Source organism: Cordyceps fumosorosea (genome assembly GCF_001636725.1).
Source record: "Cordyceps fumosorosea ARSEF 2679 chromosome Unknown scaffold_16, whole genome shotgun sequence".
Classification (NCBI taxonomy): Eukaryota; Fungi; Ascomycota; class Sordariomycetes; order Hypocreales; family Cordycipitaceae; genus Cordyceps; species Cordyceps fumosorosea.
In genome coordinates, this window is record NW_017387316.1 from 230,797 (window position 1) to 251,218 (window position 20,422).

General features: G+C 57.9%; 7 protein-coding genes across 7 annotated transcripts in view; 4 read left to right on the forward strand and 3 right to left on the reverse strand.

Annotated features, from left to right (window-relative positions):
* Positions 1-180: 180 nt before the first annotated feature.
* Positions 181-2,755, forward strand: ISF_06254 (Mak10 subunit, NatC N(alpha)-terminal acetyltransferase; the record flags this gene model as incomplete). The annotated part of the gene is made up of 6 exons (XM_018849858.1): positions 181-292; positions 362-429; positions 492-620; positions 682-876; positions 978-1,439; positions 1,496-2,755. 6 exons carry the CDS (start codon positions 181-183, stop codon positions 2,753-2,755), a joined length of 2,226 nt encoding a protein of 741 aa, XP_018702835.1.
* Positions 2,756-3,072: 317 nt separating this feature from the next.
* On the reverse strand, positions 3,073-4,099 carry ISF_06255 (Mitochondrial carrier domain protein; the record flags this gene model as incomplete). Its single annotated transcript, XM_018849859.1, has 2 exons — positions 3,073-3,925; positions 4,020-4,099. 2 exons carry the CDS (start codon positions 4,097-4,099, stop codon positions 3,073-3,075), a joined length of 933 nt encoding a protein of 310 aa, XP_018702836.1.
* A 901-nt stretch (positions 4,100-5,000) lies between these two features.
* ISF_06256 (hypothetical protein) lies at positions 5,001-10,499 on the forward strand (the record flags this gene model as incomplete). The annotated part of the gene is made up of 1 exon (XM_018849860.1): positions 5,001-10,499. One exon carries the CDS (start codon positions 5,001-5,003, stop codon positions 10,497-10,499), a length of 5,499 nt encoding a protein of 1,832 aa, XP_018702837.1.
* Positions 10,500-11,508: 1,009 nt separating this feature from the next.
* On the forward strand, positions 11,509-16,055 carry ISF_06257 (rho guanyl nucleotide exchange factor; the record flags this gene model as incomplete). The annotated part of the gene is made up of 2 exons (XM_018849861.1): positions 11,509-13,744; positions 13,795-16,055. The coding sequence occupies 2 exons, from the start codon at positions 11,509-11,511 to the stop codon at positions 16,053-16,055; spliced, it is 4,497 nt and encodes a 1,498-aa protein (XP_018702838.1).
* A 510-nt stretch (positions 16,056-16,565) lies between these two features.
* On the reverse strand, positions 16,566-18,209 carry ISF_06258 (DNA-binding HORMA; the record flags this gene model as incomplete). Its single annotated transcript, XM_018849862.1, has 4 exons — positions 16,566-16,730; positions 16,827-17,368; positions 17,591-17,598; positions 17,920-18,209. 4 exons carry the CDS (start codon positions 18,207-18,209, stop codon positions 16,566-16,568), a joined length of 1,005 nt encoding a protein of 334 aa, XP_018702839.1.
* A 475-nt stretch (positions 18,210-18,684) lies between these two features.
* Positions 18,685-20,149, forward strand: ISF_06259 (Lethal(2)neighbour of Tid protein; the record flags this gene model as incomplete). Its single annotated transcript, XM_018849863.1, has 3 exons — positions 18,685-18,859; positions 18,942-19,186; positions 19,259-20,149. The coding sequence occupies 3 exons, from the start codon at positions 18,685-18,687 to the stop codon at positions 20,147-20,149; spliced, it is 1,311 nt and encodes a 436-aa protein (XP_018702840.1).
* A 127-nt stretch (positions 20,150-20,276) lies between these two features.
* ISF_06260 (Nucleic acid-binding, OB-fold-like protein) overlaps positions 20,277-20,422 on the reverse strand; it is a gene marked incomplete at both ends in the record, with an annotated part of 667 nt that continues 521 nt past the window's right edge. Inside the window, one exon of the mRNA XM_018849864.1 lies at positions 20,277-20,370. Coding sequence (XP_018702841.1) covers positions 20,277-20,370 — 94 coding nt within the window. The remainder of the gene's footprint in view (positions 20,371-20,422) is intronic.

A 20,422-nucleotide genomic window follows, 5' to 3' on the forward strand; every position in this document is an offset into this window, starting at 1 on the left:
CAGCCAAGTCTATTGAAGATGCCAACCCAGTTCTATGCCGTCAAGCAATAAGAATTCATAGAATGGCGGACTATGCCGTCACCCCAGAAGGTACCCGACTCTCCCAGCCCAAAGCCTTTCAAGTTCCTCACCCCACCTTATCTTGGTCGTTGATTAACCCGTCGCGTCGGTTGTGCAGAGATGGCCAGGTTATCTCTGGCCCATGATCTGGAGCAGTACCCTCCACCAGATATTCACAGTCCAGGCGTAATTCCAATAGATATTACGGCCAAGTTTGCCGAAGCTGTCAAAAGTATGTCCGGACCTACCAAGACAGCGCCAGTCGGAGCTTTGCGGCTTGCGATGCTGACCGCATGAGCAGCTTTGGAACCGGGCGAGCTGGTCAAAGATGGATTCTTTTCGCTCTTTGAGTCTGTATCGGCTCTCGAGGTATGCTCTGTCATTTCTTTCAACAAACTCGAAAGCCCCAAAGCACTGACGTGGCATGACAGATTATGGACCCGAAAATGGACAGCGGCTGCGTCGCACCGGGAGAAAAGTTTGAAGAAGAATATGACGTCTCGCGGAAGCTGCTTCCGGAAGAGGTTATTGGTATCATAGACGAGCTCATTTGCCATGAAGTAAGTGATGTGGAATCCTCACTGGACTACCCGGGGTCTATGAGAGCTAACTGAGGGATAGATATCATGGCACCTCGGCTACCCATTATCGCAGACACTATTCACCAGCGTCTATGTCGAAGCTCTATCCATGCCTGACCCGGCAAAAATTGAGGAAGCTCAATTTGTGAGATCCGGTAGCTCCGATAGCAACACCGATCCTATGCTTCAGATCCTTCGTGCTTACTGCCTAGGCCTGCTCAAGGGCTGTGGTCATGTAAATGAACATATAAAGCTGGAACACTATTACGAGGCACGTATTATCTCACTCAGCATTACACATGCTATGAGCTAACTCTTCTCCTTTTCACCTCACAGGAAGAAGATTTTGTCACAAACACATACAACCGCACTCTACTTCGACGCCTATCAACACGCAATGTCCACTATGCCCTCCAAGACGCTGAACGGCTACTTGGCCTGTTGAAGGATGAAGTATCTGAAAACATCCTCTCAGGGTTATCGGCCCGTCTGAACTTGAGACGCATCTTTCTAGAGGCTGTAGCGTCGGCAGAGAATACGATGAATTTTGCCAAGGCTCAAGCGCCCTGGATCGAAGCTGCAGATGTACTCCCCGTCATTGGAAAGACGCACGCCTTGGCCAAGGCTGTGGATGATGCCTTCTCGGCGAAGCTGCAGCGAAAGCTTGCTAGTACCATGCCGCCGCGCCCGATCGTGAAGCTCGATTTCAAAGAGGCCTTCGCGCACCTCTCCCGCATGTTTGAAGATGGCCGTGAGGCTGTCAACGTGCTCAAATATACCGATTCGCAGTGTCTCTTGGTAAATACTTCTCACCTACGTCTGCCGCCAACGCTCGCCGTGCTAATGTGTATCAGACCTTTGTTTCAACTTTTCAAACCAAGAAACCTCAGCCACTTGTCTACGTGAGAACTCTCTTACAGACGTTTCTTTTCGACGAGATGAAAATCGTTGGACGCATGAGCATTCGGCAGCTTCTCGACGACGATCTTTCTATCATCACGCTCCCGGCTAGCCCGCTGCTTGCCCGTAGTAACGACGAAATTGAGGTCGTCCAGGACGTTCGCTTTACAATGTCGCAACAGATGGAATATTTCCGCGAACGCGCCGCACAACCATTTCTCGACATTTTGCGCACATTCTGCCAGAACCGGTGCCGCATTCGCCGCACGCTCTGCCATCTGATCCGCGACTGGGAAACCTTGCAGGTAGACGCCGAAGACATTGACCACGTCTTGCAGGTCAAGACCAAGGAGCGGCCGGTCGTCCACCGCCCCTCCATGATGAGCAGCTCAAATCGACCTGTCGAATCCTACACTCTCGCGCTTTCCTCCTGGACATATCTTTATAAGCTACGTCTAATGGAGACGGTTGTTCAGCTGGGATTCGAGTTGGAGGTCTATCAACCAGACGAGCACGCGGCAATGTACTGGTACCTCAACTACCTCGCAAAGAGCCGCCTGCAGCACGCGGAGCGGATCAAGTCGTTTGTCGTTCACCGCGCCGAGCAAGCGCGGGCCTCGCCTGACAAGGATGCCGAGGTGGACAGGCAGATCCAACGTGCACTTGCGTACACGCGGCTCACGCTCCTCGACGCCGCCGTCACCTGGGAGCTTTCCGATGCCCTCGCCTGTCTACACACCATCCTCGCACGCCATAAGCTCGTCCGCGCCCCTGCTCGGCCTTATAGCAACGACGAGCTCCGTCATGACCTCCGCATGAAGCCTTTTGCTGCCATCGGCTTGCCATCACTGCCCATGTTTGCCGAGTTCACGGAGGGGTCTCGCCAACCCGAAACGTCTTCCGAGGATCTTCTCGCGTACGGCGAACGGGCACTGATTGGTGCGAGGCGAGGCTTTGAAGCTCTCAGTAAGCTCTCCGCTGAAGAATCCTTCTCGGTGGGCTCGCATGAACGATGGGTGGCGGGCGTTAAGAATGGCCTCAAGTCGTGCATCGCGACGGGCATTGCCATCACGACGCTGCAGAAGGCACTTGCGGGGTTGGAAGGGAAAGCAGGCGAGGACTCGGATTTGGGCTTAGCGGTTGAGATTCCTACACCGGATAAGACCTACCACCCGTCATGGATTGTACCCAAAGTAACAGTTATATCCAATTGACGGAGAGGCCACAAGTGTGGGTTATGGACATGACCAAGACTCGTCCCATAACAAATAAAATTTTGTATTGAAGCCATTTAGCCACGCATTTAAATACCTGCCATTGGTCTAAAGTGTTCCTGATAAATTGTTATACACGCCGTTTGGGTATTCGTTTCATCGAGGCCTTCTCGTGCTTTCTAACGCACGAGGAGCCTACGTTCTATCACAGCCAAATTTCCACTGCGCAGCCTGGTCGCAGAGTTCACCAGCTCTGCCATCTTGTGGCGACGGACCATGCTTGCAGTCGACTTGGAATTTTCTGTGTTTGCTCGCTTTTACTTGGCTGCAATCTTGCGGCCGCTGCGGAGTCTGACAATCTGGTCAAAGAGGGCGTCCTTGAAGGCGAAGAGGAACGCGGCCGTCAGGACGCTCTGCGTGACCTTGGGGCCGATGCCCTTGTAGAGGCCGGCGTAGCCCTCCTCGCGGACGACGCGGTTGAAGGTCTGGGACATGCCCTCTTTCTTGGAGGAGCCGCTGGCGACGTGCATCTGGCTCTTGACAGTGATGTAGGGGTAGGTGACTGAGGTGGCGAAGAGTTTGCCGAGGGCGCCGAGGAAGAAGGCGATGGTGGGGGTGACCTTGCGGCGACGCTCGACGGCGTTCTTCATCTGCTCGAAGAGGGTGTACTGGAGGATGGGGTTGATGACGAGGACGAGGGCGGGCATGACGCCGGCAAAGAGCGCCTGGGGCCCTTCCTTCTTGAGCAGCGTCATGAGCGTGGCGAGGGTCGAGGGGCGGGCGGGGGCCTTGCGGCGGCCGGCCTCGAGGTCGGCGTCGGCGTCGTGCTTGTACGTGGTGACGCGGGTGTTGACGACCCAGATCGGGTTGGTCAGGACGACGGTGGCGGAGCCGGCGATGGCGCCGGCGATCATAGACTCGATCGTGGTGAGCTTCTTGCTGGCGCGGCCGGCCTTGGCGGCGGCGGTCTCGAAGAAGGAGCGCGTCCACTCATACCAGTAGTAGTAGACGAAGTTGGTGACGCTGATGCCGAACAGCGCCGAGTTGATGCCCGAGTAGAGGCCGGCGACGCCCTCGCGGGCAACGATCTTTTGCACGGCGTCGCTGAACTTGCTGTCGGCCTTTTTCGACTCAACCTGCGCGCGGGTTGATAGAGTGATGAGCGGATATCTGTATTACGATGAACCGGGGTGTGGTTAGCGGCAAGGGAGCAGGGTTTGAAGGCGTGGCGATTTCATTTTGGGGGGGAATGGCTTATTCGTACGTCAGGACCATGGACAGGATGCCACCACCCGCGCCGGCAAGGGCGTGCGTGACATTGTCGTTCTGGGGAGAGGCGGCCATGTTGATATTCAAGATGGTGGTGTTGCAGGGCAGCGGGGATGTCTGGGGAAGGAAGCCGCACGGGGAGCTTGTGTCATCGAGTTCAGGGTGCAGACGAGAAGGGAAGGAGTGGGAGGAGGAGCGCGTGGGGGATATGAAGAATGCTGGCGACTGAATTAAATGAATGAAGAACAATGGCCGGCGCAATGGATCAGTGGTTGAATGTGACGGTCGTTGAGCAGTTGGAAGCTCTCAGCCGAGGTCCCGTGGGTGGATGCCGAAGCAAGCAAGGAGCGCCCGCGCATTCGGCTACTGGTGCAAGCGTACAAGCCAGCACAGGGATAGTCAGCGGCCGCCAGAACCAGCAGAGGGATTAGTAGCGACGTTATAGGCGGCGCTAGAGAACCCCAGTTGTAGGATGGGCCAGGCTCATCTCAACTTGACCAAAGTCATTCATTGGCTTTTCCGTGAGCACCCGAGGACGGTCGGGTACGTACCTGATGATGCTCGCTTGTCCACATGTGACTTGGACAGACCGACTTCGGATCGGTCAATGTATTATCCGGATGCCCCACCGAACGGCTCGTATTCATGCGCACTAATCTAGATCGGGTGCCTAGTAAACAACACCACAGATATCTGACATTTCACGACATCAATATTATCCAATATTGTACGATCGTTGTGCGCCGACTGTACGCGATTTGTACGTGTTTTGTACGTGTTGCTACGTGGATGTACTCGGTATCGCAGGACGCGCACAATACGCGCACAAGCGCTTAGCGAAACCACGCTCCTCTATTTAGTACCCTCGATTTCCGTCCACGGTCCAGCATTCCATGGCTCTCCAGCTCCACAGGTTGACATTCAGCGACAAGGTCAATCCTCTTTTTTTGCCTCTGTCCCCGCAACCTCTGTGGAAATGTCGAAGCGACAAAGAAGAAACACCCCCCTCGGCGACGCTGCGCAACCCGACTCAGCCCAACGGCGCTGGCGCAACGTCGCCAACCCCAGCACCCCGCGCGACGATATCATGTCGTCGCCTGACCCCCTCACCGGCGATGCCTCGCCTGACCGAGTTCTCTCCTCCAATTCGCGGCGCGTCACCCGCAGCCAACGCGCGCAACAGTTCCTGTCACTCGGCGCTACGCCTAGAAGGCTGGCGTGGGAGCTTGACGCCGGAACCGGTCGCAACAGGAGGTCGTCTCGCGGCGGCCTCGTAGTCAGCGTGGAGGAGACGGACGAAGACGGCACGGCGGACGAGGCGACGCGCCGCACTAACGTATCGATGCCCAGCCCCCGCACGGCGTCGGCGGCCACCACGCGCGGCCAAAAACGAGCCGCGGCGACAACGACAACGACGGTGCCGCTCAAGTATTCGATCGAGGACGAGTCTAGTGATGTATTGGGCTCGACGAATGCTACGCCGCGACCGCGGAAAACGCGAATCCGCGTCTCTAATGGGACGCCGATTCCTCAACCAACAGCTGGGAAGCGACGAAGAGATCCTTCCCTCCCGGCGCGAACGACACAGCGCCACCCAGAAACGGTCGAAGATAGCATGGACTCCGATTCCATGGACGACCTTACGCAGCGGTCCCCCACACCAAAGCGGCGCATGCTCTCGCCTAGAAGACGAGCTGCGGAGCCGTCCAGCGAATTGGGCACAGAACCAGCGCCCAGGGCCAGTCCTGCTGCGAGGCGCAACGTGCGCCGCCAACGATATGCCATGGCACCACCTCAGGTGCCTGGGTCAACAGATGTCGGCAATGACGAGGCGCGAATGCCTCAAGTCCCCGCAAGCGAAGACGACTTGCAAAGGGACCCTACGATGACGGTAACGGTAGAGGAAGGCCGGCAAACAACAACAGCTGCGGCTGACGTGGAGCCAGAATCGGATATATGGATAGCAGCGTCGCGAGACGCTACTCCGCAGGCAGAACAGCCAGTCGACAGAACAGCTGCAGAGATGGAGGAGCAAGAGGAGGAGCGACATGAAGTGCGGGCGACATCAGTCGCCATGTCGCAAGAAGACTATGGTTACCTCCCGCCTGCAGCGAGTGATGACTCTTCTGTTACCGACGAGCAACTGGAAGAGCCTACGATCATGAGAGGAAATGATACTATTGCACAAGGCGAAGACTTTAGTATGATTCTCATGGACTCGATTCACTCGCTCCGAGCAAGCACACAAGGAGCCCCCCCTTCATCTCACTATAGCCCCGTTGGTGATGATACGAGCCTCATCATCAACACTACGCTACAGTCTCTTCGCCAGGGCAAAGTGGCCGACCCCGAAGACGAGGGTGACGGCGAGGACGAAGGAGGTGACGACGGCGAGGACGAGGGAGGTGACGGCGAGGACGAAGGAGATGACGACGCCGACACACTGAGCGGCCGGGAATCTGAAAACGAACCGGCCGAAGATGAGACTATCGTTCCCGAGCCCGTGGTTGCTGACTCGCTATCTGGATCTGAGCTTGAAGCTCAGCTAGACAAGACGCAACCACGGGCTGAGGATTCCGATGAGCATGATGAACCGGGCACCTCGGATAGCCGTGGATCTGAAAACGAACCGGTTGAGGAGGAGGCTGCTGCTGCGCCTGAGCAAGTGGTTACTGACGCGGAATCTGTGCCTGGTCTTGCAGGCCAGCCAGACCTGTCGCAGACCGAGCCTGTTGCGCCCGCACCCGAACCGGAATCGGAATCTGGAGGGGACACTGACGGAGGCTTCGAATCGGAGGTCGAGGAGATTGAGCAACACGACGTTGCCCAATCTAGATTAGAAGTCGAGCAAGAGGTCACCACAGTGGTCGAGGCAGCTGTCACGGAAATCGTATCAGTTGAGTCGGTGTCGGAGTCCGAGGTTCAGGCGTCACTGTCAAGGAAGTCGCCTGTTCGCCAGTCGCCGCCCGCATCTCGCAGCGCACGACTGTCGCAATCGCCCAAAAAAGCGACAGGCTCGTCACCGCTCCGCTACCGTGTTTATAAGCGGTACGCTGGGCAATCTGAGCATTCTCCGCGTGCGAGCCGTCGACGATCGGCTTCTCCGCCTCAGACGACGGTTTCGGCGTCCTTTAGCGCCCCCGTACAGGAATCTACAAGAGATTCTCGGATGGACGAGGACTCTTTCTCGAAGATGCCCGAGGCCACTCTCGCCGCCGCAGCACCACAAGCAAACGCGCGGTTGTCTACGGAGTATGAAGAACTCGACGACGAGATGATGGACGAGATAATGGACGAGCTTGAGGATAGTCAAGCAAAAGATGCGGCAACTGCAGAATTTATGCAGTATATGGATGAGGATGAGGATGGGGATGGGGACTTTGAGCTGGAGCCAGAGGGGGAGCAAGAGCAACAGGCTGACGACTACGAGCTGCCTTACCTGAGCCCTGGTACGGGAACAGGAGCAGCGCGTAGAGTGGATGCCTTGCTGGAAGAAGGCGGCGATGATACCCAGGACGAGGAGCAAGCAGCAGATGAGGTAGTAGAAGCGGTGGCAGTAGAACTGCCCACCCTTCCCTCTGACGCCCGCCAGACTCAGTCCGCAGTTCGCCTACCAACGCCAGATGACTCTCCTCCAAGCGCGCCACTCCAACAGGCGGCCGCTCCTGCTCAGCAGCAGCTGTGGACTCACTCGTTCATCGGCTCCCCAGTCCAGGCACACCACTTGCCCGGGCCATCATCGCCCGGACCTAGTGCCCATCCGGTTCCAGTGACTCAACCAGCGGAGGCTGCTGTTCAGAGCAGCGCCTCGTCGGTGGAAGAGACGCCCCGGAACCAGATCTCATCGCCGACTCAGCAGCCCCAGTCTGTGGGCCAGGAGTCTGGGTCGGCGCCGCACGTCCGCCCGGCACTGTCGTCGATTGTTCGCGTCGGCCGCGCTCTTCAGAGCGTCACTTCGGACCCCCCTTCGCCCGAAGCAAGGGATCGCCACTTGGGCAGTCCGTTCCGAAGCTCCGGCAGCAAGGAGCCTCGATCCGGCTCGGGAGAAGCAGAGACTGGCCGCCTCCTCAGCAGAAGTCCGAGCGCGCGGGTTAGCAAAAGCCCGACAGCGCGGATGCTGACGTTTGGAATGCTGAGCCACTCGTCTCTTTCGCCCCAGCGCCGTTCGCCCTTCCGTGATGCCTCGAGAAGCATCAGGTCGCCCAGCCAGCTGCAGGAGGCCAGCACACAGCAGGAGGTTGTGTCGCCGCCACGATCGTCTCTGTTCAGCAAGAGCACGAGTGGCAATGAGCGCCCAGCTGCGAAACTGAGCCCGGTAGAGCTCAGCCAACCGCCAACCTCGGTCTCGCCCCCGCCGCGGTCTCTTTTCAGCAAGAGCACAAGAACGGCGGCGTTGGATGAGGCACAGCCATCCGTGTCCCCACAGCGAAAGTCACCTTTCCGTGAGCGAACCAAAAGCGTCGAACCTCTGCCTTTAGCGGGCTCGTCTTTGCAGGGCGGAGTTCTGCGGGCTCACGAATCGACATCTGGCCGTGTCTCTGCGACCAGCTCGCTCCAGCAGTCACCACCGAGTGGTGACGAAATGAGCTGGATCGCCGACGAGGGCCCGATCAGCCCGAGACTACGCGGCGACAACACTCTGCAAGAGGTTGTGGCTATGGCTGAACGTTCCCCTGTTCCTGAGCAAACACTGGCACAGGAGCGAGCAGCGGAGCTGGAACCAGGTGCAGCACCGGAAACCAGCGATGAAGCGGAATCGAACCTACCGCCGCTTCGCAAAGACGACGATACGGATATTTGGGACATTGAGACGTATCGAGAGCGCAAGAGGAAGGCATCATTTGGCAAAAGGGTCGTCAGAAACAGAAATCGACCTGCGGAGATGCTCAAGAAGTCTACCGCCGCAACGCAGCCGGCGTGGATGCGAACCGGCCTGACACAGCTGTCGAACAGGACCTTCAAGCCTCTGCCGGCCATGCGACGAAGACAGCCTGTGGTAGAAGAGCATGGCGAATCATCGCGCCAACAAGAGCAGCCGCGTCTAGAGGAAGACGCAGAGGAGTACTCTCTGCTTGCCCGAAGAAGGGAGGCAGAGGAGGCACAGGGCCTCACCGAATCTGCCTCCAAAGCGAGCAAATTCGACCTGTCCACGTTCTTCTCGTCGCCGATTGCCGTTCCAGGCATGATAGCGGACAAGTTTTTCCCAGGAAAGGGAAAATCTGTTGAGAGGTCTCTTGCCCCTGCTCCTGCTCCTGCTCCTGTTTCTACTCCTGCGCCTGTCCTTGCTCCTACTCCCTCTCCTGTTCCTGCTCCGGAGCCTCCCACGCTTACTCCCACGCCTACGCCTGCTCGTCAGCGTTCGCCCCCGAGAGCCACACCGCTGAATGCGGGAAGCGAGTATGCTCGGCGCCGAGACGGCCGCATTCATTTCAGAGCCCCGTCCCCGTACAAGTCCTCTGCAGTACCCAGGCCACTGGGGACGCCCAGTGGTTCAGGATTTGGAGTAACGGCCTCGAATCGGGCAGGGGCGCTAGAAGCCAGACGTCTCTTTTCAACGCCTGGCAGGAGCGCCATTCCATCGGGGGACATTGGCGGTCAAGGACAGGAAGCCACTGAAGAGGTTTCCAAGTCACAGAGACCACCTCGATGGGGCTGCAACAGCATAAACAGCAATGACAGCGAATACCGCTCCATGCCGTTTATGAAGCCGTTGCCGCCGAAGGATGCATCGCCGGTGAAGTCGAGCATGCGGCCGCCGACGAAGCCGAAGGTACGAGGCCGAGTCGTGCAGTTTACCGAAAGCGTCATGTCTCCACCAGAGCAGGAACGGGCTCGGCAGGAGCGTCGACAGCGGGAGTACGAGACGGCCTTGTTCGAGCAGGAGCTCTTGAAGCGGCGGGTCATGCGGTTCGATGAGGACGTCAACCGGTACGAGCCCCCGTTGCTGAATGCTCCACAGCAGCAGGTCGTGGCAGGGCAGGATCGCAGCCGCGACCGGAGGAGTCAAAGCTCGTCGGACGTCTCCATGCCAGACGCGCCGCCGCTAGAGGAGGAGGAGGAGGCAGAACAGGTGCCGCTTCCGGAGCTGGTGCCGGAGCTGATGCTGATTCCGGTGCACAACCGTGCTTCGGCTCGCCGCCTCGCCCGCGCGGTCTCCACGTCGCCGCTGTCGACGACAAAGTGGTCGCGCGAGCACTGGTTGTTCCTCGACGACCTTCTGAGGGCTCGTCGCAGCGGGCCGTTCCGGGGCTCCTTCAGGCGCCACTCGGAGGACCTGCTCGGCAAGACGGTCTCAGGCAAAGGCCAGGCGATGGAGCTTGAGCGCTGGCACCTTGACTGCGTGGACGCCTTCAAGGCGGCGGTTGCAGGCTGGGAGGCGAGTGACCTGGCAAGGCGCATCTTTGGGCTCGTCATGGGCGAAGAACAGCGCAGAGAGGCCGGGATGAGGAGGCAGCGAGCTGCCATGCGAAGATGACGCATAGGGGCGCCGCTTGTATTTTTTGTACTTTTTTTTATTGCATTATATATTTTGGATGATGTTATGAACCTGGGCATTTTCTGCGGCGTTCACAAAGGGAGGAATTTTCTTTTGGATAAAATCATTTGGGGGGCATTTTCGTTTACGGCCTGGATAATTGGCCCATTGGAGTTGTTTGTGGTTATTTTGCAGCGTTCTACATTTTCAAGATACCACTTTGCTGTTCTTTTCTGCGCTGATTTAAGGGGGGCAACCTCGTCCGGGATGCTTGTGATTTTCTTAATGTATGCAGATATGCTGATGTAGTGTGACGATGTTATGGTGGGAGAAGACGTGGTTGCTGTTGAAGAATTACCATACTGTTGCATGTGTTGCATAACCTTAAGTAGATTTGCATAAGCTTTGGCATAAAATATCCAGGTTGCCCCGCGCTTACCAGGTACACCCCGCGCCAGCAAAAATTTGCGGATCACGAAGGTACCCCATTTGTTTACGCGGGTCCCAGCTAAATAAAGCAACACCGGAGCTGAGACGCGTCCCACACCGCGTGGGAGTCAACTGTCTTCAAGGTACTGGCAGGTAGGACGACCTATTCTCGAGGCCAACCCCAGGAGGAAATTGACGCAGACGCTCGCTTAAAAGGCCCGAATTCGTTTCTACGATACTTGGGGTCTTTCTTTTTCAGCCACCCCGGATTATCGTGTCTCCAGCCAGGGCTTGGAGGAGCAAGACCTCCCAGCAAACAAAGCGGGCGGGCACTTGTGCTGGTTACATTCGCTCCGCCGCACCAGTTTATCTGAGACCGACCGCCCCCCTCTCCGGACTGGAGAAGCTTTTTTTTTTACTTCTGTTTTTTTTTTTTTAATTATCCGCCCTTCGCTTCTTGCCTAATATTTGTTTCAAACCCGGCGCGCATTCCATCCAGACGAGCGCAAACCGGCTATGGTCCGCCACCGTTGATCCGCCTCCTCCTTCCCGCCCGCCCGCCGCCGCCGCCGTCGTCGTCATGGTCCGAGTCACCGACGACACTGCGCTCGCGACGGAGCAGCTCGTCGCGTACCACGCCTCGGATCCGCTCCTCGGCCACCTGCCCATCGTCGTCCTCTACGGCGCCTCGACGACGGCAAACCACACCCACAACAGCTCGCGCGTCCAGATCCACGTCCTCTCGCCCGCCGGCCTGCGCAGCTTCCCGCGCCTGACCATCTCGCCCAACTCGCCCTTCTACGGCGTCGTCGCCCGCCTGCCCCGCGAGTTCCAGGGCGACGAGGTCTACCGCGCCCTCGCCTTTGGCCTCTTCCGCTGCTTCGCGGAGCTGCCCGAGGGCGTCCGCGCCCACCTCCGCAGCGCATATCCCACCAGGGGCCGGGGGCCGACCGGGGCGGACGCGCCGCTCTTTAGCGAGCAGCATGTCGCCAACGTGGTCGCGACCATGGTCCCGAGCGACAACACGCACGGCGTCGTGTCGGCCATCCAGGACGCCCTCCAGCCGCAGCACGTCAGCAACCTCGACCTCGACCTCATCCTGCCCCCGGGCTCTATTGTCCCGCTTCAGGACGAGGACCTTGAAGATGTGCCCGAGGACGAAGACGACATTCTCGACCCCACGCTTCGACAGTACGCCGGATACACTCCCCTCGTCAAGTTGTTTGGGGAGCCCGTGTTCATCCCGACGAGTCGACTACGCCGCGCACCGTCCAAGCCGACGTCAATAAACAAGAGCAAGACCTTTACCGTGGAGCAAAAGATTGAGCTGCGCATGAAGCTTGCGGAGCTCGTCGATACCGAGGAACGCTACGTCTTGAAGCTCAACGAGCTCGCTCACTCTGTCGTCGACAGGTTTCGCGACGGGGTCCAGCAAAGAGAGGGACAGAGCCTCAATGCGGCCGAGGCTGAACTCGCGCAGCTGTTCCCTGGCGCTGCCGATGAGATCCTCAAGCTCAACTCTACATTCTTGAGAGAACTGCAAAACGTCATGGACGAGACGGAGGAAGAGGCGTTGGTCGACATGGAGGGCAGTAGTGCGCAACTCATGAGTCCTCGCCAGGCTGGCACGGGTCGCCCAAAAGACCCGATTGGAGCGCTAGCCATGGCAAAGGTGTTCCTCGAGTGGTTTCCCAAGTTTTCAGACTGCTATAGAGACTACATTAAGGCGAGCCAGCACTTCCCGACTTCGATGGATGGCTTTCTGGACCCGCAAGCGACGGCCCAGCGAGGTGACCAAGCGACAAAATCCGCATTGATCGAGCCTGTCCAGCGTCTGCCTCGCTACAGCTTGCTGATCGACCAAATCGTCGCTTCGCTGCCAATTACACATCCCGCGCTGCAGTCCATGCTGAAGGCAAGAGACATTATTACGAATATTTGCTCGCTGGACACGGCGGAAACAACCAAACCTCAGCTTGCCAGCCAGCTTCGGAATATTGTGGAGGCTTGGCCCGCAGATCTCGAGCCCAAGGGTCGTCTCATTGGAGCTGCTGATTTTATTGAACTCTCACTTCCATTCGAGGTCTCCCTGTCGGAGAGTGATAACAAAGGAATCCTGCTTCTGTTCGCCGACTGCGTGGCCGTTCTTAAGAAGACCGGCCGCCTCACCGGCAGAGACCTACTACGAGAGATTGGCAAGCCCTCCGCCGCGGAACTGCTCATTTCTATGACGAATGCCGCAGGTGGCTCCGCAGCGTACGAGTTTGCCTTCACCGGCTGGCATGACCTCGCAAGCGTTCGCTTCACCGAGTCTGCTAACGGCAGCTTCGCGTGGATGACATCGACGCAGAACATGAAGGGCGTGCACACGGGTGAACACCGCATCAGCGCAGCGCCAACGGCGAGATGCTTCCTGCTGCAGGAGCTGTACGAAGGCAAGGCGTCCCGGTGGGCAGAGGATGTGACCAGGGCGAGGATTGAAGCGCGCTTCTCGGAGTCTGAAAGAGAAAACCCATCCTGGACGCTGCGTTCTATCCGCATGCCCGATAGCAATCTAGGGCTTCACGCAGCGGTCTTTCAGGAAGGCGCTGATCAGCTTATCGAGGGTCGCCGTGAGCCCGCTGCGGTGCGCGTTGTCATCGATCACGAAAAAGGCACGAAGGGTGCGCCCGTTGGGCACTACGGCGTGGAGATCGTCATAACCGTGGCTACCAATGACATGAGGCGAATATCAATGATTACTGCCGGTCTCCATGGCAAGCAATACGAAGACATCGTCGCCTTGGAAGACCTGATCCCGACGATGTCGCGACGAAGTGAGTGGGAGTTTCCAGTATCTGTTGGGTCGTCTACTAACATTGCACAGTAATTCAACTTCTTAATAGCCAGTTCAACGTCGCCAACATGGATCTCACCGCCGCCATGGTTTCCTACAATAGCAAAATCCTCCGCAGCTTGAACTTTTCCGCACAAACCACCCCAATTCCCCGCGCAGAAAGGACAAGATCATTTCTTTCTGCGTCCCCGGTGAAGCTCTTGTCCAACCTTTGGGGGGGCGGGACTACCGGCAACAATACCGTCAACAGCAACGCTGCCCATGGAGATAGCACAGCATCTGTGGACTCGATAATATCGACTACTACCGTTGCGCGCCAGCCCTCACTCCATCGCAGCAACAGCCACCACTCGATATTGGGATCCATTCGGGGCGAGCGTTCCTTTATCGAAGACACGCCGCCAGACAACCCTATCTTGCGTCTGGAGGAGACATTCACAGCATATGTAGCCGCACTGCAAGAACGCAAAGGGGCGATTAGCGGCAGAACGATGCTGAATCGGTCCTCTGTCGACGAAGTTCTGGTTAACGACGTTTATAATCGCCTCATCGAGAATCCCTATGACTTTGAACTGCCCCTTGAAGTGAGTACGGAAGTCATATTTGTGGCTTTTGAAAACTTCCTGCGCATAGCATGGAAGGAGCAAATGGGCGCGGTCATGTCCAAGCAAGCCATGGTCACTCTGCAAGACCGCGCGAACCGGAGGGCGCTCGGCGACTTCGCAGACTTTGTCCGCTATTTGTTCTCCGATATGGCGCCTCAGAATCGCCGCGCCGTCGCTTCACTCATTAAACTATTATCATATCTTCTCGATGGCTGCAGCGATGACGGTGATAGAGGCGCTTTGACAATTGCTTTTGCTGAGCTTCTCGTCATGGATGGAACGGCGTCTCACTATATTAACCTTCTGGACCGTCTGGTGGAAGACTGTGACCGAATCTTTGGTAGCGTGAGCCCGAATCAGAGCTTTTCCTATGAAGCATCCACGCTAGGGTCAATTCGCTCCGCTACGTTACGCAAAGAAGTCTCGATGACGGGCTCAGTTGCGTCGAATACCTCCTCCTTGCGCAAAAAGTTTGGACTTGAGTCGTTGATGCGACAAAACAAGGACGACAGACCCGAACGGCCATCCGTCTGGAGGAGCCTTAGCAAGCATCGTAACCCAGCGACAGGAGAGCCCTCGAGCATCTCGAGACGAACTATGAGGCATGGCTTGATGGGTGAAGATGGGACCTTGCCTAGACTTCTGCAACGAGGCAACAGCGCCCGGGAGCGACCAACAGTTGCTGGCGCATTTGACGCGCCGAGCAGGCCGACAAGTTCGCACAGAGCAGAGTTTCCTCTCAACACAATCGGCGAGCCTCAGCATGAGAGCGCGACCCCATCCAGATTCAAGCATAAACGCCGAAGCTCGCTCTCTGATCTGAAGAGCCTGATGGAGGCCGCATCTCTAGACGACGAGGGAGATACCACTCAACCTCTTCAGCTTTCCAACCAGACTCCAGGAAAGGCCAATACCCCGGCTGGACCGAGACTGCAGCGAGACATTAGTGGTTGCTCGCAGCAGAAAGAAAACACGAATGCAGCAGGGAGTGTGAGGTCTTTTGATAGTGGGAGGGAACCGAGCAAGATGCCATCACCTGTCAAGTCCGTTGTCAAGCACGCCAAGGCGCTCTCCGTATCGAGCATCCCCATGCTGAAGCCGGTTCAGCTTGGCCCCTTCACAGCCGGCTCTGCTGGTAAATCCTCCGGTAGGCTAACACGTTCGCCCGCACGAATACGACTACAATCGCCGCAACGGCTTCGGGATCGTGTGCAGACAAGCAAGACTGCTGTGTACGAAGCCAGCAAAGCACTTCGCGCCGAGCTACAAAGGACCACCGATCAAGCCTCCCACGGCGACGCATCTGCCAGCAAGGAAAGCCTCGAACCCGTGCATGCCTTGAGCGACAAGCTGAACAGGACGATCCAGGAGCTGCAGGCCAAGTACGCCGCACTGCAGGAGGAGATGGACACGACGCTCAAGGCCACCGAGGTCAAGATGCGCTCCATCGATCAGCAGCACAAGGAGGTCTCGGCGGAGAATGAGCTCATCTACGAAAAGTTCAACGACGAGCTCGGCAAGATTGTCAAGGCGCTGCGCAGCAAGGGCAAGGAGGAAAAGGAAGAGCTGATCGGCAAGATCAAGGAGCATTCGGAGGAGTCGGCCAAGCTGAGGAGGGAGAATGGGCGGCTGAAGCGGGAGAACATCAGTCTGCGCGCGTTATTGAAACAGCCCGACCAAAGTTAGAGTTTTTTTTTCGACTCTCGTTTTCTCCCTGGAGAGAGAGCATGCTATTTCCGCTGAACAAATGATGCATGATGGGCGACGGAGGCGGAAAGGAGAATGAACGCATTTCGAAATGTGGATATGACCAAAGAGATTTGTATATATGTACCATATAACTAGATGGAAAGGACCTAGGACATAGCTGCAGATCATAAACAAGGGCTGTACAAGCAAGTTACACGTGTTGCGCCTTGTCAGTGCCAAGACGCATGAAGACGGCCGGCTTTTGTAGTCGGCCAGAGATGATATTGATGCTAGTGATAATGGTGACAGCAGTATTGCTACCATCAAACTTCAATAGCTCAGATACAAGTGAAGTATAGTCCGTAGTTGTACTCGATTGTCTAAATCTCGTGCATGATCCAGCCTCACTTACTTACAAGGGTGCGCGCTGATTACACCCCCCGTCGACAGGAATGGGTTTCTGTCCACCAGCAGGGGGACACGGCTTCAGCCCTACAGCATGGAGAATCACTCGCGAATCTCTTGTGACTCCTGCGCCTGCGCTGTTTTCTCAAGCCAGCACTCGAAGAATAGCGGCCCCGCGTTCACGGAGCGAACCGGCGTCGTGGTCACGTCTCGGCGTGCTGATACGCTGCTGACTGCGGCTTCTGCCGGGATCCAGGATTGAGGATGCTGTGACCCTTGTCAGTGAACAGGGATCTTAAGGGACGCGAAAAAAAAAGGAAGGAATGAAGGAAAAGGGTTAAAAAGCGTGTCGCAGCCACATACCCCGATTGGTGCGTCTGAATCGTCACGCAGCTCGACGGCCAGCGTAAACGTGCAATTCTCCGGCAGCGCCGGGCTCTTTTCCGCCGCATACGCGATCCTGCGCAGCGCTCCTCTCAGGCCCTCGTTGACATCCGTCCAGTTGACCTCGTCTTCCGCTCCTGCTGTGGCGCCCGCCTGCTGCTCCTCCGCGAGTCCGGCCGCCGAGTCATCCCCGCGCGCCGTCATCGTGCCTGCATCGCCCCAGTCGGCGGGGAACGAGCGCAGGTCAAACACCCAGCGCTCCAGCACGGCCATGGATCGGGGCGCGTGGACGGCGAGCACGACGGCGCGGGCGGTGCCGGCGCGGACCTGGGCGGTGCCGGCGGCGACGGCGTCGGCGACCCAGGCGCAGACGCCCGGGTGGCGCGACTGGTGGACGGGCAGGTTGTAGGCGCGGGCGGCGAGGAAGCTGCGCGCCGGGTAGAGGCCGCGGTGGAAGAGCAGCGAGTGCACGGCGACGGCGAGGAAGCTGCTAAACGAGGCGAGCAGGCGGCCGGCCTGGTCTGCGGGGATGGAGGTCATGTTCACGCAGCGTGGTTCGTCATGGTCGACGGTTTTATCAGGTTGGGATCATGGACGGCGCGGGTAGGATGTAAATGTGCGAGAACTGGCTTGCTGGGGGTGGAAATCGTAGGTTGCAGGCTGTTGTTTGTTGGCACTGGCTCGTGAATGTGCTCCGCCAAGGTTGGTGATGCTAGTGCACGTGCGGGATGTTAGGCACGCACCAACCAGGCTGGTGCAAGTAGCACATTGCAAGTATTGAGGGATCATTCGAGTTGATGAATTTGATTGAGACTCTTAATTACGCAAGATAAATTAAAAGAGCATTGTGACCTGTTCAATTCACACCCAACCATTCGCCGTTGTTGGTAGCGGCACTGACGGGGAGGGGGACTGTTGGTCCAACCAGTCAATGTACAAGTTCAAAAGTCTTCAAGTCGGATTACTTTGTATGACGGTTCTTCGTACGGATGTGCCCTGATTATCACGAAAAGGCATAAATGAGCCCAAATTCTTTTCTCGAAATGCATCGCTACTGGGCAAGATAACTCACTCCTTGAGCGCCGCCACCGCTCGCCGGGCGACGTCCTCGCCAACGCAGAGGGTCTCGACGCGCACCTCGTCAACGTGCTCGAGGGCGCCGACGGAACCGATGTTGGGGTTCGCCGTCGCGCCGGGCCGAAACTGGCCGGTGCCATGCGCCGACCAGCAGCACTCGGTGTAGCTTCCGGGGCCGGGGTAGCGGCCCGCGCCGGCCTTGAAGATGGCGGCCTTGCAGGCCTCCACGGCGGCAGCCGGTGCGTGGAAGACGAAGCTGAAACGAGGTGCCACTGAGGATGCCATTTTTTGCCCTAGTGAATCGAGGATTGATGTTAGGGTGCGATGAAGAATGGAGGTCTGGGATGCTGCAGATGGGCAATGGAGGGAGGGGCAGACGGCCATGTGCCTGATGGCCGTTTGTGCATGAGCGAATGCATGCATATAAGACGCTACCTTGTATTTGACGCGACGCCATCTTCCTGGCTTCATTTTGAAATTTCTACCGCAGTGATGACCAGTCCTAGCATTTAATACTAGTTGACTTTTTAAAGAATAAAAAGAATAGAATCAGAATCAGACCCTCGTCTCGCCAAGCTCCCTTGATGCTCCAGTGTGATATCACGGTCCCCACTGAAGCTTGGTGCCCCTTTCAGACAGGTAGATCACTTTCCACATCCCCCACCAGAAGGCGAGTTTCAGTCAATCGCCACTGCCTTGTCACCCGCCACGAATTGGAAATTCAGGATCCCCGCGACATCAAGAAGACGACTGGAACTTGATGAAGGCAACCCAAACTCCCGTGCAGGCCGCTCGCCAGCCGCCTGCACACGTCCGCGCGCTCACGTTTGTCCTCGACGTGGCCTGCGGCCGACATGCACTGTCGCCGCTGATTCCCGCGGCGCTCTGGCTCGCCGACGCGGTCCTCACCTGCCTGGTGATTTGGAAGGTTCCCTGTGAGCAAAACCCTCTTACGTTTATCGTTGTGGCGCCGAGGAGCAAGGGGGTGTACTAATCTCGCGGCTCGGCGTTTGACAGACACGGAGATCGACTGGGTCGCCTACATGGAGCAGATTCGGCAGTTCGTCCACGGCGAGCGCGACTACACCAAGATCAAGGGCGGCACCGGGCCGCTCGTCTACCCGGCCGCGCACGTCTACACATACACGGGCCTCTACTACCTCACCGGCGAGGGCGAGAACATATTGCTGGCGCAGCAGCTGTTTGCCGTGCTGTACATGGCGACGCTGGGACTGGTGATGCTCTGTTACTGGAAGGCCAAGGTTGGTAGTTCTTTGCCACTTGCAACACTACCGGATGTCGTCCACAACTAACAATAATGCACCGCGCCGCAGGTACCGCCATACATCTTCCCGCTCCTGATCCTCTCGAAACGTCTACACTCCGTCTTCGTCCTGCGCTGCTTCAACGACTGCTTCGCCGCCTTCTTCCTGTGGCTGACCGTCTACGCCTTCCAGCGGCGGATGTGGGCGCTCGGCGCGCTGGCCTACACCTGGGGCCTGGGCATCAAGATGTCGCTGCTGCTCGCGCTGCCCGCCGTCGGCGCCGTGCTGCTGCACGCGCGCGGCTTCTCGGGCGCACTGTCGCTCGCCTGGCTCATCACCCAGGTTCAGGTCGTCATCGCGCTGCCCTTCGCCGCCGCCAACACGTCCGGCTACCTCGCGCGCGCCTTTGAGCTCTCGCGGCAGTTCAAGTTTGAGTGGACCGTCAACTGGCGCATGCTCGGCGAGGAGACCTTCCTGAGCCGCGGCTTCGCGCTGCTGCTGCTCGGCCTGCACGCCGCGACGCTGGCCGCCTTCCTGGCGACGCGCTGGATGCGCCCCGCGCGGCGGTCGCTGCTCGAGATGGCGCCGGCGTGGCTGCGCTTCCGCTCGGCGCTGACGCCGGACCAGGAGATTCGCGTGTCGCGCCGCGTGACGCCCGAGTTCGTCACGACGGCGATGCTGTCGGCGACGCTGGTCGGGCTGCTGTTCGCGCGGTCGCTGCACTACCAGTTCTACGCGTACCTGGCGTGGTCGACGCCGTACCTGCTCTGGCGCGGCCTTCCCAACGCCGCGCTGGTGTACCCGCTGTGGCTGCTGCAGGAGTGGGCGTGGAACGTGTTTCCCAGCACGAGCGAGTCTTCGACGGCCGTGGTGGCCGTCATGGCGACGACGGTCCTGGCGGTGTACTTTGGCACGCGCAACGATGGGCTCGAGGTCAAGCCGGCGGTGAAGAAGCGATAAAGCCGAGTTTGAGTCTGACGTGTACGATAGTTCAACAAAAATTCATAGAGGACGGGAAACGGTGGTTGGTATATTATTATCCAATGCAAATATTCATAAGTCGTCATGGCTGTGAGCCGCGGGATATCTATTCGTCTTCCGAGTCGCTGGGCGGCATCTTGCCTACCGTCGATTCTTGGTCGTCCTCGTCGTCGTAAACTGCCATGGCAAACTCTTTCGGCCTACGCAGCGTACATGCATTAGCCCATCGCATCCCCCCCCCCCCCCCAACCC